Genomic DNA, 22,511 nt, shown 5'->3' with positions numbered 1-22,511 from the left:
AAGAGGCAGTTTAGCCAAGAGATCCCCCAAGTACCCCTATGGTGTCACCCCAAACCTATGGACAGCTCTCCTCACAGGCATGGCTCAGGGAGGAGGAAGAGGTCCTGGTGTCTTTCCCGGGACACAACACACGGAAGACAGTGGGGAAGATGTGCGTGTCACCCGTACCTCGGTGGGACTAGCTCCTCCAGACTATGTGTGCAGGAAGACTATGTCTGGAGAAGCCCAGGATACTGAAAAACTCCTCCAAAACCAAGGGTACATTTGAACAAACACCTGGCAGTGAGGGGGCAGCCACAGGTTCCGTGGAGAAGTATACGGGAAGCCAAGGATGAGCACACACAAAAGTGTAAAAGTGCACCCATTCCTGGGCCATTGAGGCCCCTGGAGAAAGCTGGTGTGGCACGGCACGGGAAGTGGAGAGGAAGGAAACACAGGTCAGACATACCCAGGACTGTACCACAAAGCCTCTGGAAGTGCCCGGGAGTTCTGTGCAGGATCTAATTTGAGCAACGTCCCCTGTGAGTGTCTGTGCATGGTGTGTTTTTGAGTGTGACTGGGTGTGTGCTCACCGCAGGGCCTGGGTAGGTGCTGGCCTCACAGTTCTCCCTCCAGGACATATTGAGGCTGCGCACAAACTCAGGGTAGAAAGGGTGGGAGGTGTTGAACATGGAGAAGCCCAGGATATTGGAAGAGTCCTCCACAATCCCATCCAGATGCAAGATAGGGAAGTCCTGGAACCGAAAGGAGGTGCTGAGGGCTTCACACAGGGCAGGTGTGGAGGCAGGGCGACGGGAACCAAAGGCAGTACGCACCATGGTGGTAAGGATGTACTTGTAAAATGCTGAGGTCATTCCCAGCTCCGAGGCCTGCAGAATACAGGAGAGACCAAGAGACAGTATGAGAGGCAGGCAATGGTGAGGAACCCAAGAGAGGAAGGGAGACTTAGAGACAGGCCTGGTGAAAAGACACCTAGTGCGAAACAGTAAGAGATGATCATAATCATGATGGCAAGGCAGGGAAGAGACGAGAGAGGACAGAGGGACTTGGTCCCTTGCATCCCACCATGCTGGGTGCTGTTGGGGGTGGGGCAAATAGATTTGTTGGAGAAGCAAATAGGGCCCTCTCCTGAGGGCATTCATACTTCCTCCTGGAGAGAGACAGGGTAAGCAGCAACAGAAACCCTAATACTAACTCCCATGTGGCCCAAAAGGGTTACTATCATGTGGGCCATGGGGTGGTCATACACGTCAGAAAAGTACTCGTCAAGAAAAAAACCAAATCTTGAGGTTCATTTTTGGGAAGCCCCTTTCTCACAGTACTGGAGAAGCCCTCTCCATGTCAGGGGTGCCCCATGGGGACTTCCATGAGAAACGCAACATTACAAGGTGCCAGTTTCCATTTCCATTTCCAGGTGGCAGAACCTGGGCTCGTCCACGAAGTCCTTGCAGAAGGTTAAGCTAAGAGTGGATGAAGCATCCAGGATCCCTGCCCAGGCTGACATGCTTCCAGCCCAGAACCTTGTCCCTAAGCCATCCTGTCTCACGAGCTCATTCATACTTCTTCCTAAGGGCTGCAGTCAAGGGTGATATATGGTTTTAATTAAAAGAAAGAAGAAAAAAGTGGAGAAAATACAAATTTGATTATGAAGAAAAACTAAGAGCATAGAAGCTTATGAATGATTAATGAGTGGGGTCACTGGTGGACAGAATATGCCAGCTCTACAGAGGAAGGTCCTAGTGTTCCAGGCCTTCCTTGTGTGCTACTGAGCCAGTCACCCGCAAAATGCTCAAGACACCAGCCCTATAGGATTAAGGACTGACGCAAAGCACTCCAGCCCAGAGCCCAAGAGCGCTCTTAATGGCTGTGACCTGGGCACATTCACCCTGGGCCAGCATCACACTAAGCGCTACTCTTGCCACTCACTTACTAACTCTCACGACAAGGCACCAAGGTAGGAACTGTCACTGTCCTCTCTTCAGAGACATGAGGTGCCCTCCAGGGCCATGTGATTGGGGGGGGGGGTGGCCAAGCTGGCAGACAAATGTTATGACCATGAAAGCACCTGCAAGTAAGAAGAGGGTCTCAATAACCTCTCCCCACTACCCAGGCCCCAGAGCATTAGGTGACTTGCTGACAGTCATTCAGGTTTCTGCTCCCTGGTTCTTTCCAGAATAAGAGATGGAGGGGGGCCCACCTTACGGAGGACGAGGTGGGAGATGGACGCATTGGCATCAATGATGATGGTGGACACTTTGTCATCTCGGATCTCCTTGAGCAATGGCGTGGGGTCCCGGCTGTCATCTAGCATCCTCACTGACAGCGTCTCCTTGGAGATGAGGAAGCCACGTACCAGTTCCTCCAATCGCAGCAGGCCTGAGGGAGTGCTGGGCCTCAGTTTAAAAGAAGAGTTCTATCTTCTGGCTACCCAGCCTCTCTTTTCTCCTCCCCAACATGGGGTACCTGGGCAGAGGACTGGAGGGATACACCAGGGAGATGGGGACAACTTGGGCCAGCTGGGGCCCTCACGATACTGGGCTTGAAAAAAAAAATACTAGGTCCAAGGATCCAATGCCTGAGTGTCCTCCAAGCAAAATTCCAGTGTAGATTCCTCCTAGATCTTCAGACTCTTGGCCCTGTCTCCATCCTGACCCTTACTGGAATGTCTAACATCACACTCAACACTCCTTGTCCTGACCACCAGCCCCTGTGCCAGTCTCCCACACTGGGCAAGCAGCAGGTACAGCCAGAATGCTGACGGGAAGCCCTGGCTCTCTCTCTCTCCCTCATCCATGCCCAGTCCATTTAGGCTCTATCTTCAAAACATACTGGAACCCATCACAACACAGCACTGTTACCGTCCTGGCCCAAGCCACTGTCATCTCTTGCCTTTGGCAATAGCCATGCTTACCCATTGTCTGTTCCTTCCACAGAAGCAGAAGGGTGAAAGCAGAAGTGCATCTACTCTGCACCAAGCCCTCTGATGGCTTCAGACCTCCTCCCTTCCTTGGCTGTGGCCACCCAGCCTCCTTGGCCTCCTCACTGATCCATATACGCAAAGCTTTCACTTCTGTCCTGCAGCCTTGGGCCTGGTGGCTGCCTCTACCTGGAACCCTCTTTACTCAGGTCCTCACCCCCTCCAGGTCATTACCCACCTGTCACCTTCTCAAAAAGGCCTGCACTCACCATGTCATTTCTAATTATCCCCGACTCAACTCCCAATCCTTATTACGTGCTATCATGTTTCCATGGAGCTTACTAAGTATAACCGTACTTATTTACAGGGTTTGTTGCTTAACTCCTAGCCTCAGAATAGAGGTTTGAACAGTGATTCCCATCTGCCCTACTTTCTGCCATCTCCTGAAAGCCAACAGTCTGCCATATAGCAGGTGCTCAGCACGTACTCTGGAAAAAGGAATTCCTTCCAGGGGTTCTGAGGCATGGTCCATTCTCTCTCAAGCCACCCACAAACCCACCAGTATACTGGACATCACACTTTTTTTTTTTTTTGGTACTAGGGATCGAACTCATGACCCTGTGCTTGCCAGGCAGGCACTTAAGCCACTGAGCTAAATCCCCAGCCCCCTGGACATCACACTTAAAACATCTCCAACACATGCCACAGCCAGCGTGTGCCCCTTCTCACCACAGAAACCTCGTGTCACCCATGACCATACCCTCTCCACTCCCTCCTCTACTCTCCTTAATCTGTGCAGGGTCTCTATCCCCATTGCTACAGCCTGAGCCAGGGCCCTCATGTCCCAGCTCCTGCCTCTCACAGGTCTTCCTGCCACACCTGTCTCCTCCAGTCTGTGCTCTTTCTATGACATGAATCTGGCCACGTTCTCTGGCCTCACTCTGATCCAAAACCTTCCACATGAACCTCATTCCTGCTCCTTTCTCCCACACTCTGGCCACAGAAGCATCCTTGAGCCTCTCAGAGGGGTCACACTCCCTCAGCACTCCACCTTTATTCCCACCAGCCCTCAGTATCTCCCCACAACCTTCAGGTTCATCTTAAATGTCCCCTTCTCAGGATGTGGGCTCTGAACCTCCGAGATAGGCGAGGACCCCTCCCAGAAGTTCCACACACCTCCTGGTGCCCCATGTATCACTGTCTCAAGAGCTCAGTGACCCATGGCCTCCCCTGGACCCAGAGTCCCTTGAAAGTAGAAACCAGGCCCAGCACTGGTCCCTACCAAACCCCCAGGGCCCAGCAGGAGGCCAGATGAGCAAGAGCCCTAGTCACCAGCTGTGGATCAAATGGGTCTCTCTGGGGGCAGAAGGGGATTTCAGTTTCTGAAAAGGGAAGATAGGGTGAGAACCTCATGCCCAGATCACCTCGGGGTTCAGAAGGTGGGGACACTGAGTGATTATATGGGTCTCCAGAGCTGTCAGGAAGCCATGTTTGGGGGGGAATCAAAAATAAAACATCCGGTTATCCTCCCTCACACTCAGCCTTGGCACAGATGAGGCTGGCCGAGGGGTAGTTGAAGGACTTGAGGATTCGGGAGACTGCCAGGCTGACATCCTCATTACTGGGGTACAGGCTGACAGACGCGAAGCGAAGGTACTGAAGACGGGGTGTCTCCTCAGGACCCACCTTGATGTGGGGGATCTGGACAGAGAAGGAACTTCTGTTTGCATTCCGCTGCTCCCCAACCTCACCTCCCAGGTACAGATCCCTCACAGCCCCACACTACCCCGCCTCACCTCCTTCTCCCCACAGATATGGCTCACAGTAGAGGCAGATGCTGGGCTGGAGGAGGGCCCCAGGACCGACACGACCCCCTTGGGGAGGATCTGACACACTGCAAGGGGCAGAGAAGAGACCACAGAATCAGGGATCCTCTGTTTCCTCTCTGCCCCACCCACCTCAGGGCCACCCTGGTCCAGGAAAGGATAGGACACTCAGGGCTGCCTGATCCCTCTCCACCATCCCAGATCCAGAGGCCAAACAGTGACCCTGCTCAATGCAGTGTACAACAGAAGGAGAAAGAAGAGAGAGAGACAGAGGGACAGAGCCATAGAGGGACAGGTCATGCAAAAGGAAACAAAGGGAAGCAAAGAGAGAGTAACACCAGGGACCTCCTTCTGACCTGTGGACCCAGTGCCAGTTGCTCTGCCTCCTGTTTCTCAGTCTTTCCAGCCATGTCACCACCTACAAGTCACCCAGCACTCCTCTACCCTGAAGTCCCAGCCAAGCGCCCCTGGTTCTCTGGGCTCCAAACATAGCCTTTCGCTGCATCTACTTACTCCTCCTTCTCCTCAAATTCATGTGTCTCAAGACTCAAGAGGTGGGCACTTGGTGTTTTCTCCCGCTCAGGACCTGTTCTCATGGAAGAACTCTAACTTTTCCTGGGAGACTTGCACTGCCCCTTGGTCCCTGTGCTTCTCAGGACGTATTATTGGCTCTCAGATCAGTTCTAGCCCAGCCCAAAAACACAGTGACTGGTTCAGAGACAGGTATGGGCTCAAATCAGACCAGAGAGACTTCTCCATGTCTTCTGCCACAATTATTATTGGGTTTGCTAAGTTGGTGAGATGTAAGCCATCTTGTCACCAGTTAAGAAGGATATTCCTGAAAATGAAGCCAACCCGCAGGAAAGCAAGACCCACAGATAAGACAGTGCTTCCTAGAATATCATTTGAGCACCTGGATCCAGCTATGCCATGCTTAAAACTAGTACCTAGATCTTTCAGTGACATGATCTCATGATATGGGTTCTTTTCGGTTTTGGAGGTGCTTTTTTGGCTCTGAGGATTGAATCCAGGGCCTTGCACATGCTAGGCAGGTACAGTGGAACCTTGGATCATGAACTTAATTCTTTCCATGATTCTGGATGCAAACTGAATTGGACAAGAACTAAATCAAATTTTCCCAGAAGGTCAACACTGAACCTAACCACTGAATTTGATTTTGGTTCTTGTCCAATTCGGTGTGTGACTGAAATTGTGGAATTAGTTCATGAACCAAGGTATCACTGTCCTCTACCACTGAGCTTCTCTACTCCTAATGTCTCTCTCTCTCTCTTTTTTCATTAAAGTAGCCTAAGCTGCTTTACTAACTAAAAGCATCCCGTCTTCTCTAAACTTGTTCTTTCTGTGACTTCTGAGTTGGTGATGGTCCCACCAGTTACACAGACCAGATGCCTGAAAATGATTCAGGCCTTCATTCCCTCTAATAAGAGAATAATTAGTCATCAAGTCTGGCCCTTCTTTGTCCGCAGATTTTCTCACATCTGTCCCCTTTTCTCCAACCTCTACAAGCCTCCTCACTCCTTATCCAAAATCAGCCTCCAAATTCACCTTCCCGAATTTCTCGGTCTAAACCCACTGACTGTTTGTTACCTATGGTCTTGGCTCAAAGTGGCATCTTACAACCCTAGCAGTGCAGCCCCTCAGCCAGCCTGCCAGGTTACCCAGCCTTTTCTCCCACTGTCCTGTCATACTCTAGCCCAGGCATCACTCATGACCCCTTCCTACAGGCCCTGAATCCAGGTGGTCAGGGCAGCCTGAACCGTACACTGCATTTCTTGGCTCCAGATTCTTCCTCATGGCCTCCTGCTCTAGAATCTTATCAGCAACACTTTCTGCCTCCTCACTATCCATCTTCTCCCAGATAATGTATTGCTCTGTATCTGCCCAAAAAAAGTCTGGGGGTGATCCCCAGTACTACCACCAAAAAAGCAAAAAAATCTGGAAAACATTGTACCCCATTCTTCCTCTCATAACTTGAAATATTCATAAATATAATAAAGCTTCTGATAAGGCCTGCAAGAAACCTGTCTAAAACATGTCCGGGTTTTTTGGAATAAAAGAACCCAAAGCCACATGCGTGCTAAGCAAGTATTGAACCACTGACCTACACCAATCCTTAAAACACATTTTAAGACAGCAACTCGCAAAAGTCTACGAGCTAGCACATCTGTTCATCTAGCACATGTTAACAGTCATTCAGTCTATCAGTATTCAATAAACACTTCTGCACCCCTACCGTGTGGCAGGTCAGGTCCTACGGGGCATACTGGAAATGACATTACCCTTCTACATCCTGCTTGCCCACCAAGGCTCTGCTCCAGCTTAGCCTTTACTGACTGGCATGCCCCTGAGACACCTGGCTCCATGGTCTGGGGTCCTGTGCCCTGAAGCATCCACCTCTGGGAAGGAGAAGGCAGAGACAGACATGAAGGAAGCAGGTAAGAAGAAGCCAGAAGAGGACAAGGCTGAGCTGAGGAGGCCAGGGGCAGAATGATGGACTGAGGGTCCTGGCCTGTGCTGCCTCACTCCATGCCCCCACGGCCCCGCTCACTGGTGTCCGTGGTCTCGTACTGGCTGTCCCGCTGCAGCTCAAAGATGTCTACTTCCACTCGGGCCTTGGCTGGGACCTCGATGATCCCGTTGATCTGCTCCCGGGCCAGGGCCAGGGCCAGTCGCTCACCACGGCCACACACTGTCTGGTCATCCAGGATTGCAGCTGAGGGGACACAGGGGTTGGGAACCAGACTTCCTGGGTCCTGAGGAAAGAGAGTCTGGGGTCCTGGACTCCTAGACTCTGGAGGGAGAGTAAAGGTCTAGACTCCTGAGGCTAGAAGATCTGTAGGGGTTGGGTCTCCTCGTTGCTGAGGAAAGCTGAGACCCGAGACCCAGAATCCTGGATCCTGGGGGACTGGCATGCCTGGGTTCCCAAAGAGGAGTCCCAGGGCCTGTGGGAGGGTCTCTGTGGAGCCCGGGATGCTGTAGGGCCTCACCCATGCGCAGTGATGAGAGCACCTGGCAGCTGGGGCTGGCAAAGGCAACAATCAGCAGCAGCAGCAGCTCAGCCGGCATCTTCCTCCCCTCCTCATGGGGACGCACCTGCCGCGGCCCCCACTCGCCACCTGCAGGGACAACCCCGACCCAAGTGGAGATTGCTGATACAGGGGGACAAAGTCCCTTAAGAGGACTGCTGGATATGGTGGCAAACGCAGCCCCCAGGACATTGCTGGTGAGGAATTTACAGCTCCAAAGGATTTGATCTGACTCCAAGCTCAATAGTACTAGGTCACTACTAGGAGGGAAGCGCAGGCTCAGAAGGGCACTAGAGAGGAGCTCATAGCACTCAGATCTGAGGGGACAGGCACTGCTAGAGGATGTGCACAGCGATCTAAGCAGGGGTGAGGTAATTAGAGATTTCGGGTGGGACTAGTTCCAAGAACCAGCCTCACCCCAATAGGAAATCAGGAAGTATTACACACCCCACACACTCCTGTCCCCACCCAGTCCCACCCCTGTATCTGGGCAGGCAGCCGTCACTAGGCAACAGAAACCGGCTGGAGAGGATACAGTGGTTGCTAGGCAACCCCATCCCAAGCCTCACTTGCCACCTTCCTGACGTCCCTAGTTCCCATAATCCCATGGGGAGCGAAGCCTAGACATCCGGGGTCTGGGGGATGGGGTAGAAGAGTATCCAGGACTTAAAAAACTTAGGGAAAGATGGAAAAAGAAAAAAAGGAAGAGAAAGGCATACAGATGAATGGACCCAAAGTAGCAATGAAGTAAAGTAAAATGACCCAAAGTAAAATGAAGAGGAAATAACAGAACACAAAAGACAGACTTAGAGGAAAGAAGAAACAAAAACCATGCAAATATATAATGGTACAGGAATATGTAGATTAAAATGGAGAGAAACAGAAGAGTTGCAGGGAGCTAGGAATGGGGCTAAGAGAGAGAAAGAAGCAAGTGGCAGAAGATGAGATGTACAGATACAGACAGTGCAGAGCAGAGAGAAAAAGACAACAAGGCTGCCTGACCAACAGGACATCAAGACACAGAAGATGAAGACGGAGTCCGAAGAGAGACACTAACCCACAATGCAATAAACAAGAGTCAGAAGAAAGTGAGTATGGCTAGAAGTGAGCTGCCTGCCAGAAGTGCATGTCAAACTGCTGCCCCCACCCTGCTCAGGGGATCTCAGGAAGAAAAAGACAGTGTGCAAATCTTTCCACAAATCTCCACCACAGAGAGTGAAGGATTGCTAAGGTAGAGGGAATGCTCTGGATGCACCTGGCCTTCTGCAGAGGAATCCCTGGGCAGGGTGAGTTTGACCAGATGTTTATGCAGTTTTCCTTGCCAGAGGGCTGCGCCCCAAAGGACTGAATACTTGCGTTTCCATAAAAACAGTTATTGTTTGGCCCAGAATGCTATAAGGTGAGCCTCACATCCTCCTGCACCCCACTTAGTCCCCAAAGAAAGAGGACTTAGGTTTATGAGATGCCAGAATGAGAACTGCTAGGAACAAGCAAAGATGCAAGTGGATACCTCAGATCATCAAACATGGCCAGGAAAGCCCAGGCAAGGGCAACAGGAGACCCCTGTAAGTCCCAACTGTGCCCCCATGCTTCACTGTGTGACCTTGAGCAAGTCACCACTCTCTTGGTCTCTGAAAAGGAGAGGCTGGGGGCAGGAGGGTATGTTGGACAGGCTAGTGTCTGCAGACTGTAAATCATACCTAAGGTGGAGGCTTGTCAAGAGTGGAAGCGCAAGCCACACTGGGTGAGCCAGAGAGAGAGCTCTCAGGGAAAAAGTAGAGAAAAGGCCCAGGAGAGGGTGGAAGGGAGGTGGGTCATCCTTGGATATGTGAGGCAAATGGGCAGCAGAGAGCAGAAACAGAAAGACCCAGAGAGAAGAAACAGAAGGGCAGGGACCCACAGGTGGTAAGCATAGGTAGAAACCGAACAGAAACAGTGCAGGCTGGGTACGGCGAATGGATACAGAGAACCAGAAAGGCATGCATTACACAAAAGTGGTAATGGGGCTAAATAGGGCCAGAGAAGCACGCCCTCGAAGTGAAACCTAAAGAGGCAAAGAGCAGACAGAGCATGTGAGAGAGGAGGGCAAGGGCTTTAAGCAGGCCTGGGGCTCACCGACCTGGAGCCCAGGCCAAGTCAGATAAACATGGTCAACCAAAGAGCGGACAGGCCGAGGTAGGGGACCTACAGGAGTTTGGGGAATCACCAAAGGTACAGCAAAGATGAGGAGGCAAATAAGGTGAGGGAGAGGCCCTCCCCAAAATGATAAATAACAGCAAGAGCAAGAGCCATGAGGAGTGAAGCAACGAAACTCTGAAAAGAGGACTAACCTAAGGAAGATGGCCAGGGGATGAGAATGAATGCTGGAGCTGCACAGCAGCCTAAGAAGAAGAAGAAGGGGCAAGAGGGCGTGAATGGAAAAGCATGAAGGTGAGAGAGATGGGCTTACCGACCAGAGGACAGGAACAAGGAGAGTTGGGAGGAAAACTGAGGCACGGAGAAAGAGTGAACATGCTAGGGGGTACAGGCAGCCCACAGAGAGGTGCAACCACCCGGCAAATACCAGGGATGCTTGCCAAGGTCCAGAAGATCCCAGAGCCTGCAAACTCCCGGCTGTGGGCAGGAATGGGAACACAACGGCCACTGGGGTAATGCAGAAGTAGGGAGACAGCACGGAAGACAGGACCACGGGGAATGAGGAGAGGTATCTACAGAGTGAGGAAGGGGCTAGGAACTCAGAGTGGGTCAGGGTGAGGAAGCTGAAAAGCGAGGCAAAAGCCAGTCTCTCAGCCTCTCAGGCTCAGCTGGAAAAAGAAGCAAGGACCGGGAAAACAGAGGTAGAAAGATTGGTTAGGCTGGGCATGGACACCTCCAAGAGAGACGGGTGAGAGTTTAACAGAGGCACAAACTGACCACAGAGACATGGTTATGCTAACAGCAAAGAAGAAAGGAGTCGGGCAGGGTCAAAGAGAGGTCCGAGAGACACCCGAAATGAACACTCAAAAGCAGAAAAGACATTCTGAGGAGGCAGGCGGGATGTGATGGGGACAGAGAAGATGAGAGGGAGAGAGAGACAGAGAGAGAGAGAGAGAGAGAGAGAGAGAGAGAGAGAGAGACTGAGACTGAAACAGTGAGCAGCAGCAGGTCAGGGACTGTGACCCAGGGCTTGGAGAAAGCAGTGGCAGGGACCCCCTGGGAGCCCCAGAGAAGTGTCACACCGCTAACAGCTGGTCACCCCCTGAGACCCCAGGAAGCTGAGCGAGTAGGCCAGGTGTGAACTGTGTACTCACAAGAAGGGGTGCGAAAAGGTCGGTCGCAGTGAATGCAGGTTGGGGAGGGGGGTGGAGGGCAGGAAGCAGGCCCCTAGTCGGTGAGGTTCCTGCCATCTGGGGAACAGGGAATTCAGGGACCCTGCCGGTGGGGAGTGAGCCCTGCCTTCCAGGACCCAGGACCCAGGACCCAGGACCCAGGACCCAACCCGATCCCCGCCCTGCAGACACTCACGGATCCTGGTGGGACGGAGGGCTGGGCTCCCTCGAGGCCCGAGGAACGACCACGGAGATGCTCTGGCTCTGGCTTTGGGTGACGGTGTAGTGGGGCAGGGGGAGAGGGCAGTCCACGGGGCCCCCTCCCCCGCCACCGGCAGTGGCCCCCGACTAATCCAAAACGGTGGCTCCCGAGGAGCCGGGAGGAAGGACAGGTGGAAAAGGGGAGGGCGGGCCAGGAGGGAAGCAAGGGGAAAGGAGAAAATGGAGGAGAGAAAGGGAGAGAAGAGAGGGGGAAGGAGCAAATGGAGGGGAAGGAGAGAGGAAAGGAGGAGAGGAAGGTGAAAACGGAAGGGAGGGGGGCACAGGCAAAGCCGGGGGAGGGGGAAGCCGGCCCGGGAAAGGGCCCCCGCCCCCTCCCCTAGCCAGGCCGGCCAGGGGGGGCCACTGGGGGCGAGCACTGGGTGGAGAAAAGGAAGCCGGCCATCGGGAGACGTGGGGGAGGGGAGGGTTTCTTGGGGGGGAGGGGGTCACCCCGTCCCCCCCTCCCCCCAGAGCCTTAGCCCTAACCTGGAGGGGGTTAGGGACTGGAGTCCTCAAGCCCTCAGCCTCAAAGAAAAAAGCATGCTGGGGCCAGGGAAAGGCCAGACAGTGGAGAGGATGGGGAGGATGGGGCGCTGGCAGCCCCAGAGAGGCCGAGCAAGGGGCAGACAAGGTGGAGAGAGGGAGAGGCGGAGCGGGAAGGGAGGAGATGGAGAGGAGCAGGTGGAAGAGGAAGGCGGAGGAGGGTGGGGTGTCCCGGGGGCGGCCCTCACAGGGCCTCGGAGGGAGGGCTGGGCCACGGGCTCCTGTCCCCTGTGAGAGCAGCCGCCGCCGGCTCAGTGTCCCCAGCTGGGCCTGCCCGCCCGCTGCCGGCCGCCGCCACCGCTGCCACCACCGCTCCTTCTCCCTTCAGAGGCCGCCGCCTGCCGCCTGCCGCCCGCCGCCCGCCGCCCGCCGCCCGCGCTGGGTCCTGGAGCGCGCTTGGGGGGGGGGGTGTAGAGGGAGGGAGGGAGGCAGGGAGGAGGGCAGGCTGGAGGAAGGGAGGGAGGGAGGCCGGCAGAGAGCGAGGAGCGAGGGGAGTCGGGGGAGGGGGAGCTCGTATTGGTCGGTTGGTAGGGGCTGGGGGGGGGGGGCGCGAGGAGAATGCTGATGAGAGGCCGGAGCTGCATTGGATGGAGGGCCCACCCCCGGGCCACCCCCTCCACCACACCATGCCACCGCCCTGCCCAGGCAGCCCTGGGCACAGGAGCCCAGGGAAAAGAGAGGCAGTGAGGAGACCTGGGGACAAGGCTGTGGAGATGAGAAGACAGGGTTACAGATATGAAGCAAAATGCAGAGAAATAAAAAGATAGCCACAAAGACCCAGAGAGGTGGGCCAAACCCCCCACAAATCCCACAAGGACAAGGACCAGAAAGGCCCCCAATGAGAAAGGTCCACAGAAGCCAGCAAAGGGACCTCAGAGACAAGGGGCAGCTTATAGACACAGAGAGGCTCCTGAAGATGGGAGATGGGCCAGACACAAAAGAGGCCCACACAGATGGAAAGCACTTCTTGGGCATGGGGAGCAGTCTGCAGAAGGGCACCAAGAAGGCAGAGCAGAGAGGAGGGGGAAAAGATCCAAAAGAGATGGAGGAGGTCACAAAAACAGGGTGAGGAGAGGCCCAGGGACACCTAGTGTTCCACAGAGACAAGATGTAGCTCACAGACACAAGACACCCACTGAGGCGGAGTGGCTGACCCTTGGAAATGAGGGGAAAGCACCCAGAAATAGAAATAACACTCATAGCGAATATGGGAATTCTCCATACTGCACAGAGAAATCCTTGGGGCACGCAGAGATGTGTGAGAAGAGGGCTTCATTCCATTCCCGGGTAACCAGAGAAGAGATGCTGCAGAAAAGGTGGACAGTGCACAGGCAGGGACCTGAAGGGGAGAAACAGCTGGGGACTCTCTCCTAGGAAACATTCTGCTACCTCTCTCAGGAGAAGAGCAGGGCAGGGGGATGGAGAATCTCTCTACACAGATCTAGTGGGGGTGGGTGGTGTGCGACTGGATGGGGGTGAAGTTTGGGGGAAAGGAACATGACAGTTGGCGCTGAAGGCTGAGCCCGTGACTCACCACCACCCCCACGCTCGTGATGGGGAGGAGATACTGACACACTCACGTGCCATTCCCAGCACACGTGACCATGTGCCCTGCACACACCTGGCACATGGCAACTGAGACCACACACAGGCCTGGCATGGGGACCTCTGCAGCTGGTAGGTGGGCCATCCCCATCATACATATGACACATATATCTGACCACTAACCTCCTCATCCTTCTTGGGTAACACCTACAGCCTCCTAGCACCTCCTACAGCTCCAGCCAGGCCTGTGGCCCAGACTAGGCCTTTGCTTATGCAGGGACCCTAATATAGAACACCTATTTTCTCTAAATGCAATCCATTACAGAAGGCTTGGTCCACTGCTACCATCTACAGTATGCCTGACCAGGCCTCACTTTAGTTACTCCTGTATCATCTGAAAAGACCTCACTAACTCAAATAAATTGGAAAGTCCAAGTAGAAGGTTCTAATCTAGGAAAAAAGACTCTAAAAAGCTAAATTCATCCCTTAGATTTTTCAAGTGAGGAAAAATAGGCCTCAACAGCAGCAAAAACCTGCCTAAGTGCACAATACCAGTCCAAGGCAGAGCCTGGTTTCTTCTTTGGCTCCCATGTCGCGTGTCATTGCCCTCAGGACAAACCCAGACTGCCTGAGTGCAGACAGGCCCTAGCTTTAAGAGCTCATTAATTTCCAGCAGCCTCTTGCTCTGCTTGTCATGCACCCTCAGCATACAACTAGAGACCATCCTGCCTGCCAGGCAATGGAGGCTGGGGACTAAGAGTACAGCTCTTAGGTAGGATCAACTTCTGGGTTGGAATCCTGGCTCTGTCTTGTCCTAATTATAGGAATTTGTACAAGTTACTTAACTTCTTTGGGCCTCGATTTCTTTGTAAACTCAGGAAAGTAGTTTTTCCCTCAGAGAGTTTTTGAGAGGATTAAACTAAGTAATGCATAGAAAGCACTAGGCATAATTTCTAGCACATCACCTCATACTCAGATGTCAGCTATTAATTTTGGGCTCCTTGAGATTCTAATAAATAGCTTTGGCTTCATACCTCACAATCACCCTTTGAGACAGAGGCTGTTATTTTACCCCCCATTTTATAGATGAGGAAACCGAGGCAAAGAGGAGTTGCTTTGCTCAAGGTCACAGAAAGTGACAGGGCCAGGACTGCAGTCCAGGCAGCCTGGTATAACCAACATGAATCATCTTAGGGAATTAGTAGAAAGCTAGGACACTCAGAAAGTAACAGAAAGGCAAAGCAAAGGTGACTAAAAAGTCAAACCTAGATCTTAAGGTGTGTGGCTTCCTGGTACCTTTTTGGCCTCAGGTGGGTAAATACCTCGAAGTTTCCTCATCTGAGAAATGAGAAGGGTCAGGGAGGTCTGACCAAGTGCATTTCTTCCAGCTCCCCTGTCCTTGAGTGCACGGGTAGCTCTTTGAAAACGCAGTGGTGATGGTTTTGGTTTGGGGATTTAAACCAGGGCCTTGTGCGGGCTAGGCAAGTGCCCTGCTCTTGTACTTAGCCACACCTTCAGCCCTCTCTGAAAACACTGGCAATGGAGCTGGGCCAGTCTGTTGGACACACGTGGTCTCATCTTCCCTGAGCTGTGCAAGGTCAGTCACCCTGACAGGTGACAGGCAGCAAATAGTCTGTTACTGCTATAGGATCACCTTCAGGCTCTCACTCGAGACTGTTCTCTGGTCCTCTAACCGCGTTTCTTTGAACGAAACTTGCTCTTTTTCTTCATTTCCCATTTCCTCCCGTATCCCTTGAGTTTTTCTCGTTTCCCGACTCCTCGATTTACCAACACAGTGTATCCAACCCATCCCACTGCCCCGTTCCCTTTTTCCACTCTCTTCTTTTTTTTCCCCTGTAATAGAACCAGCCTGGTATCTCGGTTCCCACGTTTATTCCTCCTTGTGATCGATGCCAGTTCCCCCTCCCCCCTCTTCTTTCACTCTGGGTGGTGTTTCACTTTCTCTCTTTTGCCCTCAGGAGCTCCAGCGCTTCAATTCCACTCCTCCTGCTGTCGGGTAACAAACACCTCAATTGCCGGCACCTCCCCCAATATCCAATGCCAACTCTAGCCTAGCACCCCCAAGATGGCGCCCACAGTCTCGCCCCGCCTACTGACGTCATCGCGCTGGCCTCCGTTCAGCGCTCCTCGAGTCGGAGGCGGAGTCGAAGAAAGGTTGGAGGAGGAGCATCCTCCAGGCTAAAGAGGCGGGCACTATCAACCTGAGGGCTGGCCAATGAGTGAACGTCGCTAGAGGATTGGTTAGGCGCCAAGGGAGAGCCCTACCCTTTGCCCTATTGGCCCAAACCTCATAGACATGATTGTCGATTGGCTGGGCAGCAGGTGCCAGACGGGCAGTGATTGGGCGCGTTTTGCCGTCTGTGCAGCGGCCGAGGAGGAAGGTGGGAGGGGCGTTGCTGAGGGCGGCCGGGGGCGAGAGCTAGGCTGTGGAGGAGGCGAGAGGAGACGGCGAGAGCTAGAGAGGACGCGGTGCTAAGCTTTGGTGTGAGGCTGGCCGTGACCGGGGCCTGGGGTGTTCGAGACAGCTGAAGCAGGTGAGTACTGGCGGGCCCTTGGAGGACCAGCTCGGCCCCCTCCCCACCACCCGGGCCTGCCCTAATCTCCCGGCTTGCGCAGTGAGGGCCGGAGGGGACGCGCGCCGGGCGGCGAGGGCGGAGCGGCACCAACGGCCGCGGGGCGCGCGGACGGCCGGTCGGGGGCGGGCCGGGACGGAGGGTGGGAAAGGGGCTAGGATCGCGTGCAGGGCTGAGCAGGGCACGGTCTCCGGCTGCAAAATAGGGTGGGGGGCTGGATAGGAATGGAAGGCCTTAGAGCTGCTCTGGAGGAGGCTTCTAGGCGCCGTGGGCAAAGGACTTGGGTAGCAAAAGTAGTCCAGCACTGAAGAGGGGCGGCTAGAGGACTCTTGGGGGTCAGGCACGGGAGTGAGGGAGAGTTTAGGGTGCAAGAAAAGAGATAATGAAGTTAACGTGGGGTGGAAATTAATTATGCCTGGGGAGAATGAGGGTAGAGGGCTTGGTTTGAAAAGGTATTAGGAAACAGATATCCCGCAAAAGGAGGTTAAAGGAGAGGTCCAGGTGTGAAGAATGGGGTTAAATTAATGTGAAGAGGTATTAAAAGTGATAGCTGGGGTGGGGTAACTTTTGGAAGTGTTGAACAGATTCTCTGTAGAAAGGGTTATGTTCATGGGGAAAGAGTTCCTGTCGCTGTGTCACACGAGTGAACTGGAGGGAGGTAGTTTTTGTTGTTGTCGTTGTTTCAAAGAACTGGTAACTAGGCCAAGGTGAAGATGAATTTGGATATCCAGGAGAGATCTATGCTAAAGAGAGAGGCATAGTTTGGATATTTCTGGAATTAGAACGAGATGCTACATTGATACCGAGTCAGGAAGGGTTTTGGTAAAGGAAGAGGGGAGTCTGTCTACTGGGTTAGGATGCTGATAGGGGTTCTGTAGGAGATGAATTTGGAGTGCCTGGGTATCCCTGAAGGGATTCTGGGCAGTGGGAAGGGAGTTTAAATCACCAAAAAGTGATCCGGATATCCCTAGACTGAGTTCATGTGTGGGGATCTTTTTGCAAAGAAGTGGTTCTTTTTTATATGGAGTGGGGCTTTGGGAATCCCTGAAGTGAGTTAGGGTTGGCATGGGCTTTTACCCAAAGAAGAGAGTCTTACTGGGTGTGGTAGCTCACGCCTCTAATCCCAGCACTCTGGAAGGCTGAGGCAGGAGGATCATTGTGAGTCTGAGACCAATACGGGCTACAAAGTGAGCTCAAGGCCAGCCTAAACTGCATAACAAGACCCTGTCCCAAAAATACAAAAAAAAAAAAAAAAAAATCTTATGTTGATATGAGGAGGAGATTTGGACATTCCCAGATGAGTTAGAATTGGTGTGTATGATAAAACGGTATTTAATATAACTAGACGTTATGGCATATGCCTGTAATCCCAGCATTTGTGAGGCTGAAGCAAGGAGGATCACTAAGGCCAGCTGGGCTACATAGTGATTTAAAGGCCAGCCTCAACTACATAGCAAGACCCTGTCTCAGAAAGAAAAATTAAAAAGAAGAGAGATTTAAGTCAATGTGAAGGTTCTCAGAAGGCATTAAAATTGTAGGTTTGGTTTTGGTACAGAGAAATGGTGATTAACGTGAAGACTGAATACCATACCGTGGAAACATGTCATAGGATTACAGGAAAGGTCTAGCTACGAAGAAAGGATTAGGCTTTTATGAAGATGGATCTGGATATTCTGGATATGGGAGTTGGTTATGGTAAAGACCCTTGATTTATTGAGGTTTAAGTAGTTTCAAGAGGAGGGTCTGGGTATCATTAAGAAGTGGTTAAAATGGGAAAAGTCTGGATGTGGAGATGGGTTAGAGTAATGTGAGAAGACTAGAGGAAGGATTGGTTTGAATGGGGAATCTGGGCACAGAAGGAGACTTTGGTTTGCAGTGATTGTGTGTAAAGAAAGGTCTTGTCAAAAGTGAAGTAGTGACTGAATGTTTGGTGTGTGCTTGTAATCCCAGCACTTAGACTGAGGCAGGCGAATTGCAGTGAGTTTGAGGCCACCCTGAACTACTTAGTTCAGGGTCAGTCGGAACTACATAGTGAGCCTGTCTTAAACAAACAAAAGTGAAGTTGCATGGCATTGGGGCAGTTAAGTGATCTGGGTATAAAAATAAGTCTAAAACCCAAAGGCCATGGGAGGTATGTGGCTGAGAGGAATGGGTCAGGGACCTGTGTGAAGATTGTCTTGAGCACCTTGGTGAGAACATAGGGAGGAGAGCATAAATTAGAAGGAGCTGTGAGTGGAAGTGACAGTTTCTTTATACAGAACAGGACCTTGGGGACCTACTGTGACTGGGAGGATAAGGGAATTGGATAGTTTATAAAGATCTGGTGGGTAGAGTTTGATAGGAATTGGCTGAGAGGTGAGATAGGGGTAGAGGGACTATCTTCCATGTTTGATGTTTTTGTTCAAGGAACAAAAGATTGTTAGGGTGGGGAGTTAGAATGAAAAAAACTGAAGAAGTTTTCAGGGGTGGGGGTATATAAGGTATTATATAGGTAGGGGAAAGAACTGCCCCATGGAAGGACTGATTTGTCCGCATTCTACCCTTTTGTAGGTGAGGACCTCGATGCTGCCATGACTGAAGAGTCAGAAGAGACGGTCCTGTACATCGAGCACCGTTATGTCTGCTCTGAGTGCAATCAGCTGTATGGATCCCTGGAGGAGGTGCTTGTGCACCAGAACTCCCACGTGCCTCAGCAACATTTTGAGCTCGTGGGTGTGGCTGACCCTGGTGTCACTGTTGCCACAGAGGCAGCTTCAGGCACAGGCCTCTATCAGACCTTAGTACAGGAGAGTCAGTACCAATGCCTAGAGTGTGGGCAGCTGCTGATGTCACCCAGCCAGCTCCTGGAGCACCAGGAGCTGCACTTAAAGATGATGGCACCTCAGGAGGTAGTGCCAGCTGAGCCACCACCCAAGGTACCCCCACTGAGCTCCAGTACCATCCACTATGAGTGTGTGGATTGCAAGGCTCTGTTTGCCAGCCAGGAACTTTGGCTGAGCCACCGGCAGACCCACCTCCGGACAACACCTACCAAGCCGTCTGCCCCAGTGGTCTTGGGGTCTCCAGTTGTCCTGGGTCCCCCTGTTGGCCAGGCCCGCGTGGCTGTGGAACACTCTTACCGGAAGGCAGAAGAGGGTGGGGAAGGGGCAGCTATTCCATCTGCAGCTGCCACTACCACTGAGGTCGTGACTGAGGTGGAGCTGCTTCTCTATAAGTGCTCTGAATGTTCCCAGCTCTTCCAGCTGCCAGCTGACTTCCTGGAGCATCAGGCCACCCACTTTCCTGCTCCTGCCCCAGAATCTGAGGAGCCTGCCTTACAGCCGGAGACTCTGACTCCATCACCTGTAGAAGTACCTGTGTCTCAGCCTGACCCTCTGCCAGCCTCTGACCACAGTTATGAGCTGCGCAATGGCGAAGCCATTGGAAGAGATCGCCGTGGGCGCAGGCCACGGAGGAACAACAGTGGAGACCCAGGCGGGACAGCTACCCAGGAGCTCTTCTGCTCAGCCTGTGACCAGCTCTTTCTCTCGCCCCACCAGCTACAGCAGCACCTGCGGAGTCACCGAGAGGGTGTCTTTAAGTGCCCCTTGTGCAGTCGTGTCTTTCCCAGCCCTTCTAGTCTGGACCAGCACCTTGGAGACCACAGTAGTGAGTCCCACTTTCTGTGTGTAGACTGTGGCCTGGCCTTCGGTACAGAGGCCCTCCTCCTGGCACACCGGCGAGCCCACACCCCAAATCCTTTGCATTCGTGTCCGTGTGGGAAGACCTTTGTAAACCTCACCAAGTTTCTTTATCACCGGCGTACCCATGGAGCAGGGGGTGTCCCTCTGCCCACAACCCCAGTTCCACCAGAGGAACCTGTCATCAGTTTTCCTGAGCCAGCCCCAGCAGAGACTGGAGAACCAGAGGCCCCAGAACCCCCTGTGTCTGAGGAGAGCTCAGCAGAGCCCGCTGCCTCTGGCACCTATCGTTGCCTCTTATGTAGCCGTGAATTTGGCAAGGCATTGCAGCTGACCCGGCACCAACGTTTTGTGCACCGCCTGGAGCGGCGCCATAAATGCAGCATTTGTGGCAAGATGTTCAAGAAGAAGTCTCATGTGCGGAACCATCTACGTACCCACACAGGGGAGCGCCCCTTCCCCTGCCCTGACTGCTCCAAGCCTTTCAATTCACCTGCCAACCTAGCCCGTCACCGACTCACACACACTGGGGAGCGCCCCTATCGCTGTGGGGACTGTGGCAAGGCTTTCACACAGAGCTCTACCCTGAGGCAGCACCGCCTGGTGCATGCCCAGCACTTCCCCTACCGCTGCCAGGAATGTGGGGTGCGTTTTCACCGCCCTTACCGCCTGCTCATGCACCGCTACCACCACACTGGTGAGTACCCCTACAAGTGTCGTGAGTGCCCACGCTCCTTCTTGCTGCGCCGGCTACTGGAGGTGCACCAGCTCGTGGCTCATGCTGGGCGCCAGCCCCACCGCTGCCCATCTTGTGGAGCGGCCTTCCCCTCTTCACTGCGGCTTCGAGAGCACCGCTGCGCAGCAGCTGCCACCCAAGCCCCACAGCGCTTTGAGTGTGGGACCTGTGGCAAGAAGGTGGGCTCGGCTGCTCGGCTGCAGGCACATGAGGCAGCTCATGCAGCTGCCGGCCCCGGAGAGGTCCTGGCTAAGGAGCCCCCGGCTCCTAGGGCTCCGAGGGCCACTCGCACACCAGTCACTGCCCCAGCAGCTGTCGGTGGTACTACCACTACAGCCCCTGCAGCTCCTGCTCGACGCCGGGGCTTAGAGTGCAGCGAGTGCAAGAAGCTCTTCAGCACAGAGACATCATTGCAGGTACACCGACGCATCCACACAGGCGAGAGGCCATATCCATGTCCAGACTGTGGTAAGGCCTTCCGTCAAAGTACTCACCTGAAAGACCACCGGCGTCTGCACACAGGTGAGCGGCCCTTTGCCTGTGAAGTGTGTGGCAAGGCCTTTGCTATCTCCATGCGCCTGGCAGAGCATCGCCGGATCCACACTGGTGAACGGCCCTACTCCTGCCCTGACTGCGGCAAGAGCTACCGCTCCTTCTCTAATCTCTGGAAGCATCGCAAGACCCACCAGCAGCAGCATCAGGCAGCTGTGCAGCAGCAGCTGGCAGAGGCGGAAGCAGCTGTTGGCCTGGCTGTGATGGAGACTGCAGTGGAAGCACTGCCTTTGGTGGAAGCCATTGAGATCTACCCTCTGGCTGAGGCTGATGGGGTTCAGATCAGTGGCTAACTACCCCATTTTGTGCTTCCACAACTGTGCCCTGTTGCTGAAGGCCCTTCTCTAACATCCCCATAAGCCTCTGTACATACTGTGTCCCTTCCTCCTCCCCTCCTACTGCCATGTAAGTTCTAAAATTGGATATATTCTATTTTCAGAGGGGGGTGCTCTGGGGTCCTTGTTATGCTTAAAGGTGCCCCCACCCCACCTGGTGGCCCCAAAGTGAAGTCAATAAATGTAAGTTGAACATTTATGTCTTTTTTTTTTTTGTCAGCCCTAGTTGTCTAGAGTGGAGTTTGGGGGTCATGGAACCAGGTACTGGATCTGACTTCATGTGGCTGTGTTCCCAACACCCAGAACAAGGCCCAGTAGGTAGTAGGAGCTCACTAAACCCTTGCTGGGTTGATAAGTCTGCAGAGTCCTTTGGGCATGGCTCTCAGGGAAAACTTCCTAGATGGAGGCAATGTGGCACTTTTGCCACTAGAGGTCCTTGCAACCCTATGGAAAAGCTTAAAGCTATTTGCATGTAGAAGGAGGCGAAATTTAAATAAATCTTGAGAGAGCTGCGCTCAGTGGCACACACATTTAATCCTAGCACCTGGGAGGCTGAGGCAGGAAGATCATTGCAAGTTCAAGACCAGCCTGAACTGAATAATGAGACACTGTTTCAAAAAGACAAAAAACAAATCTTGAGGGTTTGTTTTTTGAGACAAGGTATCATTAGGCAGTTCAGACTGGCCTTGAACTCCTGATGATCTTAGCCTCCAGATTGCTGGGATTGCAGGTGTGCACCACCATGCCTGGCATTCCTGAGATTCTTATCACCCTTGTCCCTCCACTTCCGTCTCCATGTGGGCCATGTACCCTAAGGCAGTTAGGCTTTTTCACTGGATCTTTGCAGGCTGTCAGGTCAGGCCTGATCTCTGGGGCAATAGAGGAATGTAGTTCCTGGGCCAGACCCAGCAGTGGATTGGAGAATAATGTAGCTGGGGTAGGAAACATGAGGTGCCTTGAAATATGCCCCCACATATATACACATACCAAGCTATAGTTAGACTGTGGCATAGTCAGTAGGTCTTCGTTGGAAAGTGGGAGTAGTAGGCTGGCTGGCCAGCCAGTGTTTGAATGCCTAGTATGTCTCAAGTATTTTCTTGGAACACACTAATATTGCATTGTCCTGTGAAGAGAACAGAGAAGGAGTCTGAAGTAAAAAGCATTGAA

General features: G+C 53.1%; 2 protein-coding genes across 10 annotated transcripts in view; one reads left to right on the top strand and one right to left on the bottom strand.

Moving 5' to 3' along the window:
* Grik5 (glutamate ionotropic receptor kainate type subunit 5) overlaps window positions 1–12,267 on the bottom strand; it is a 55,772-nt gene extending 43,505 nt beyond the window's left edge. The window contains exons 1-8 of one of the 6 annotated variants that reach the window (XM_063252180.1): window positions 11,295–12,267; window positions 7,752–7,880; window positions 7,313–7,477; window positions 4,714–4,811; window positions 4,453–4,618; window positions 2,198–2,376; window positions 816–869; window positions 573–734 (exon numbers count right to left, since the gene is read on the bottom strand). In XM_063252180.1, the coding sequence (XP_063108250.1) occupies window positions 573–734; window positions 816–869; window positions 2,198–2,376; window positions 4,453–4,618; window positions 4,714–4,811; window positions 7,313–7,477; window positions 7,752–7,830 (903 nt within the window). In that variant the 5' untranslated portion in view covers window positions 7,831–7,880; window positions 11,295–12,267. Of the gene's footprint in view, window positions 1–572; window positions 735–815; window positions 870–2,197; window positions 2,377–4,452; window positions 4,619–4,713; window positions 4,812–7,312; window positions 7,478–7,751; window positions 7,881–11,294 lie in introns of those variants that run through there. The other 5 variants (XM_063252177.1, XM_063252178.1, XM_063252182.1 and 2 more) reach the window with 5 other exon arrangements.
* Znf574 (zinc finger protein 574) lies at window positions 9,857–21,539 on the top strand. 4 transcript variants are annotated; one of them, XM_063252188.1, is made up of 3 exons: window positions 9,857–10,220; window positions 15,427–16,002; window positions 18,592–21,539. In XM_063252188.1, exon 3 carries the CDS (start codon window positions 18,612–18,614, stop codon window positions 21,300–21,302), a length of 2,691 nt encoding a protein of 896 aa, XP_063108258.1. In that variant the 5' UTR covers window positions 9,857–10,220; window positions 15,427–16,002; window positions 18,592–18,611; the 3' UTR covers window positions 21,303–21,539. The 4 variants fall into 4 exon arrangements, with proteins under 4 accessions (XP_063108258.1, XP_063108257.1, XP_003464591.1 ...); XM_063252187.1 differs by lacking the exon at window positions 9,857–10,220 and adding an exon at window positions 13,386–15,044; XM_003464543.5 differs by lacking the exon at window positions 9,857–10,220 and having other exon boundaries at window positions 13,386–16,002.
* The last annotated feature ends 972 nt before the right edge of the window (window positions 21,540–22,511 follow it).

This window comes from Cavia porcellus, unplaced genomic scaffold (assembly GCF_034190915.1).
Source record: "Cavia porcellus strain 051 isolate PalLab524CR breed Dunkin Hartley unplaced genomic scaffold, mCavPor4.1 scaffold_7, whole genome shotgun sequence".
Taxonomy (NCBI): domain Eukaryota; kingdom Metazoa; phylum Chordata; class Mammalia; order Rodentia; family Caviidae; genus Cavia; species Cavia porcellus.
The sequence above is the reverse complement of the archived record's forward strand: the minus strand, read 5'-3'. Positions and strand labels throughout refer to the sequence as shown.

What these genes read in the sequence shown, in the direction of transcription:
- Znf574 (XM_063252186.1), top strand. Translation starts at nt 17,694, where the DNA reads ATGAAGATGGATCTGGATATTCTGGATATGGGAGTTGGTTATG. An exon ending in GGATATGGGAGTTGGTTATG is followed by an intron (nt 17,737 to 18,591) that starts GTAAAGACCCTT and finishes ACCCTTTTGTAG; the next exon opens with GTGAGGACCTCGATGCTGCC.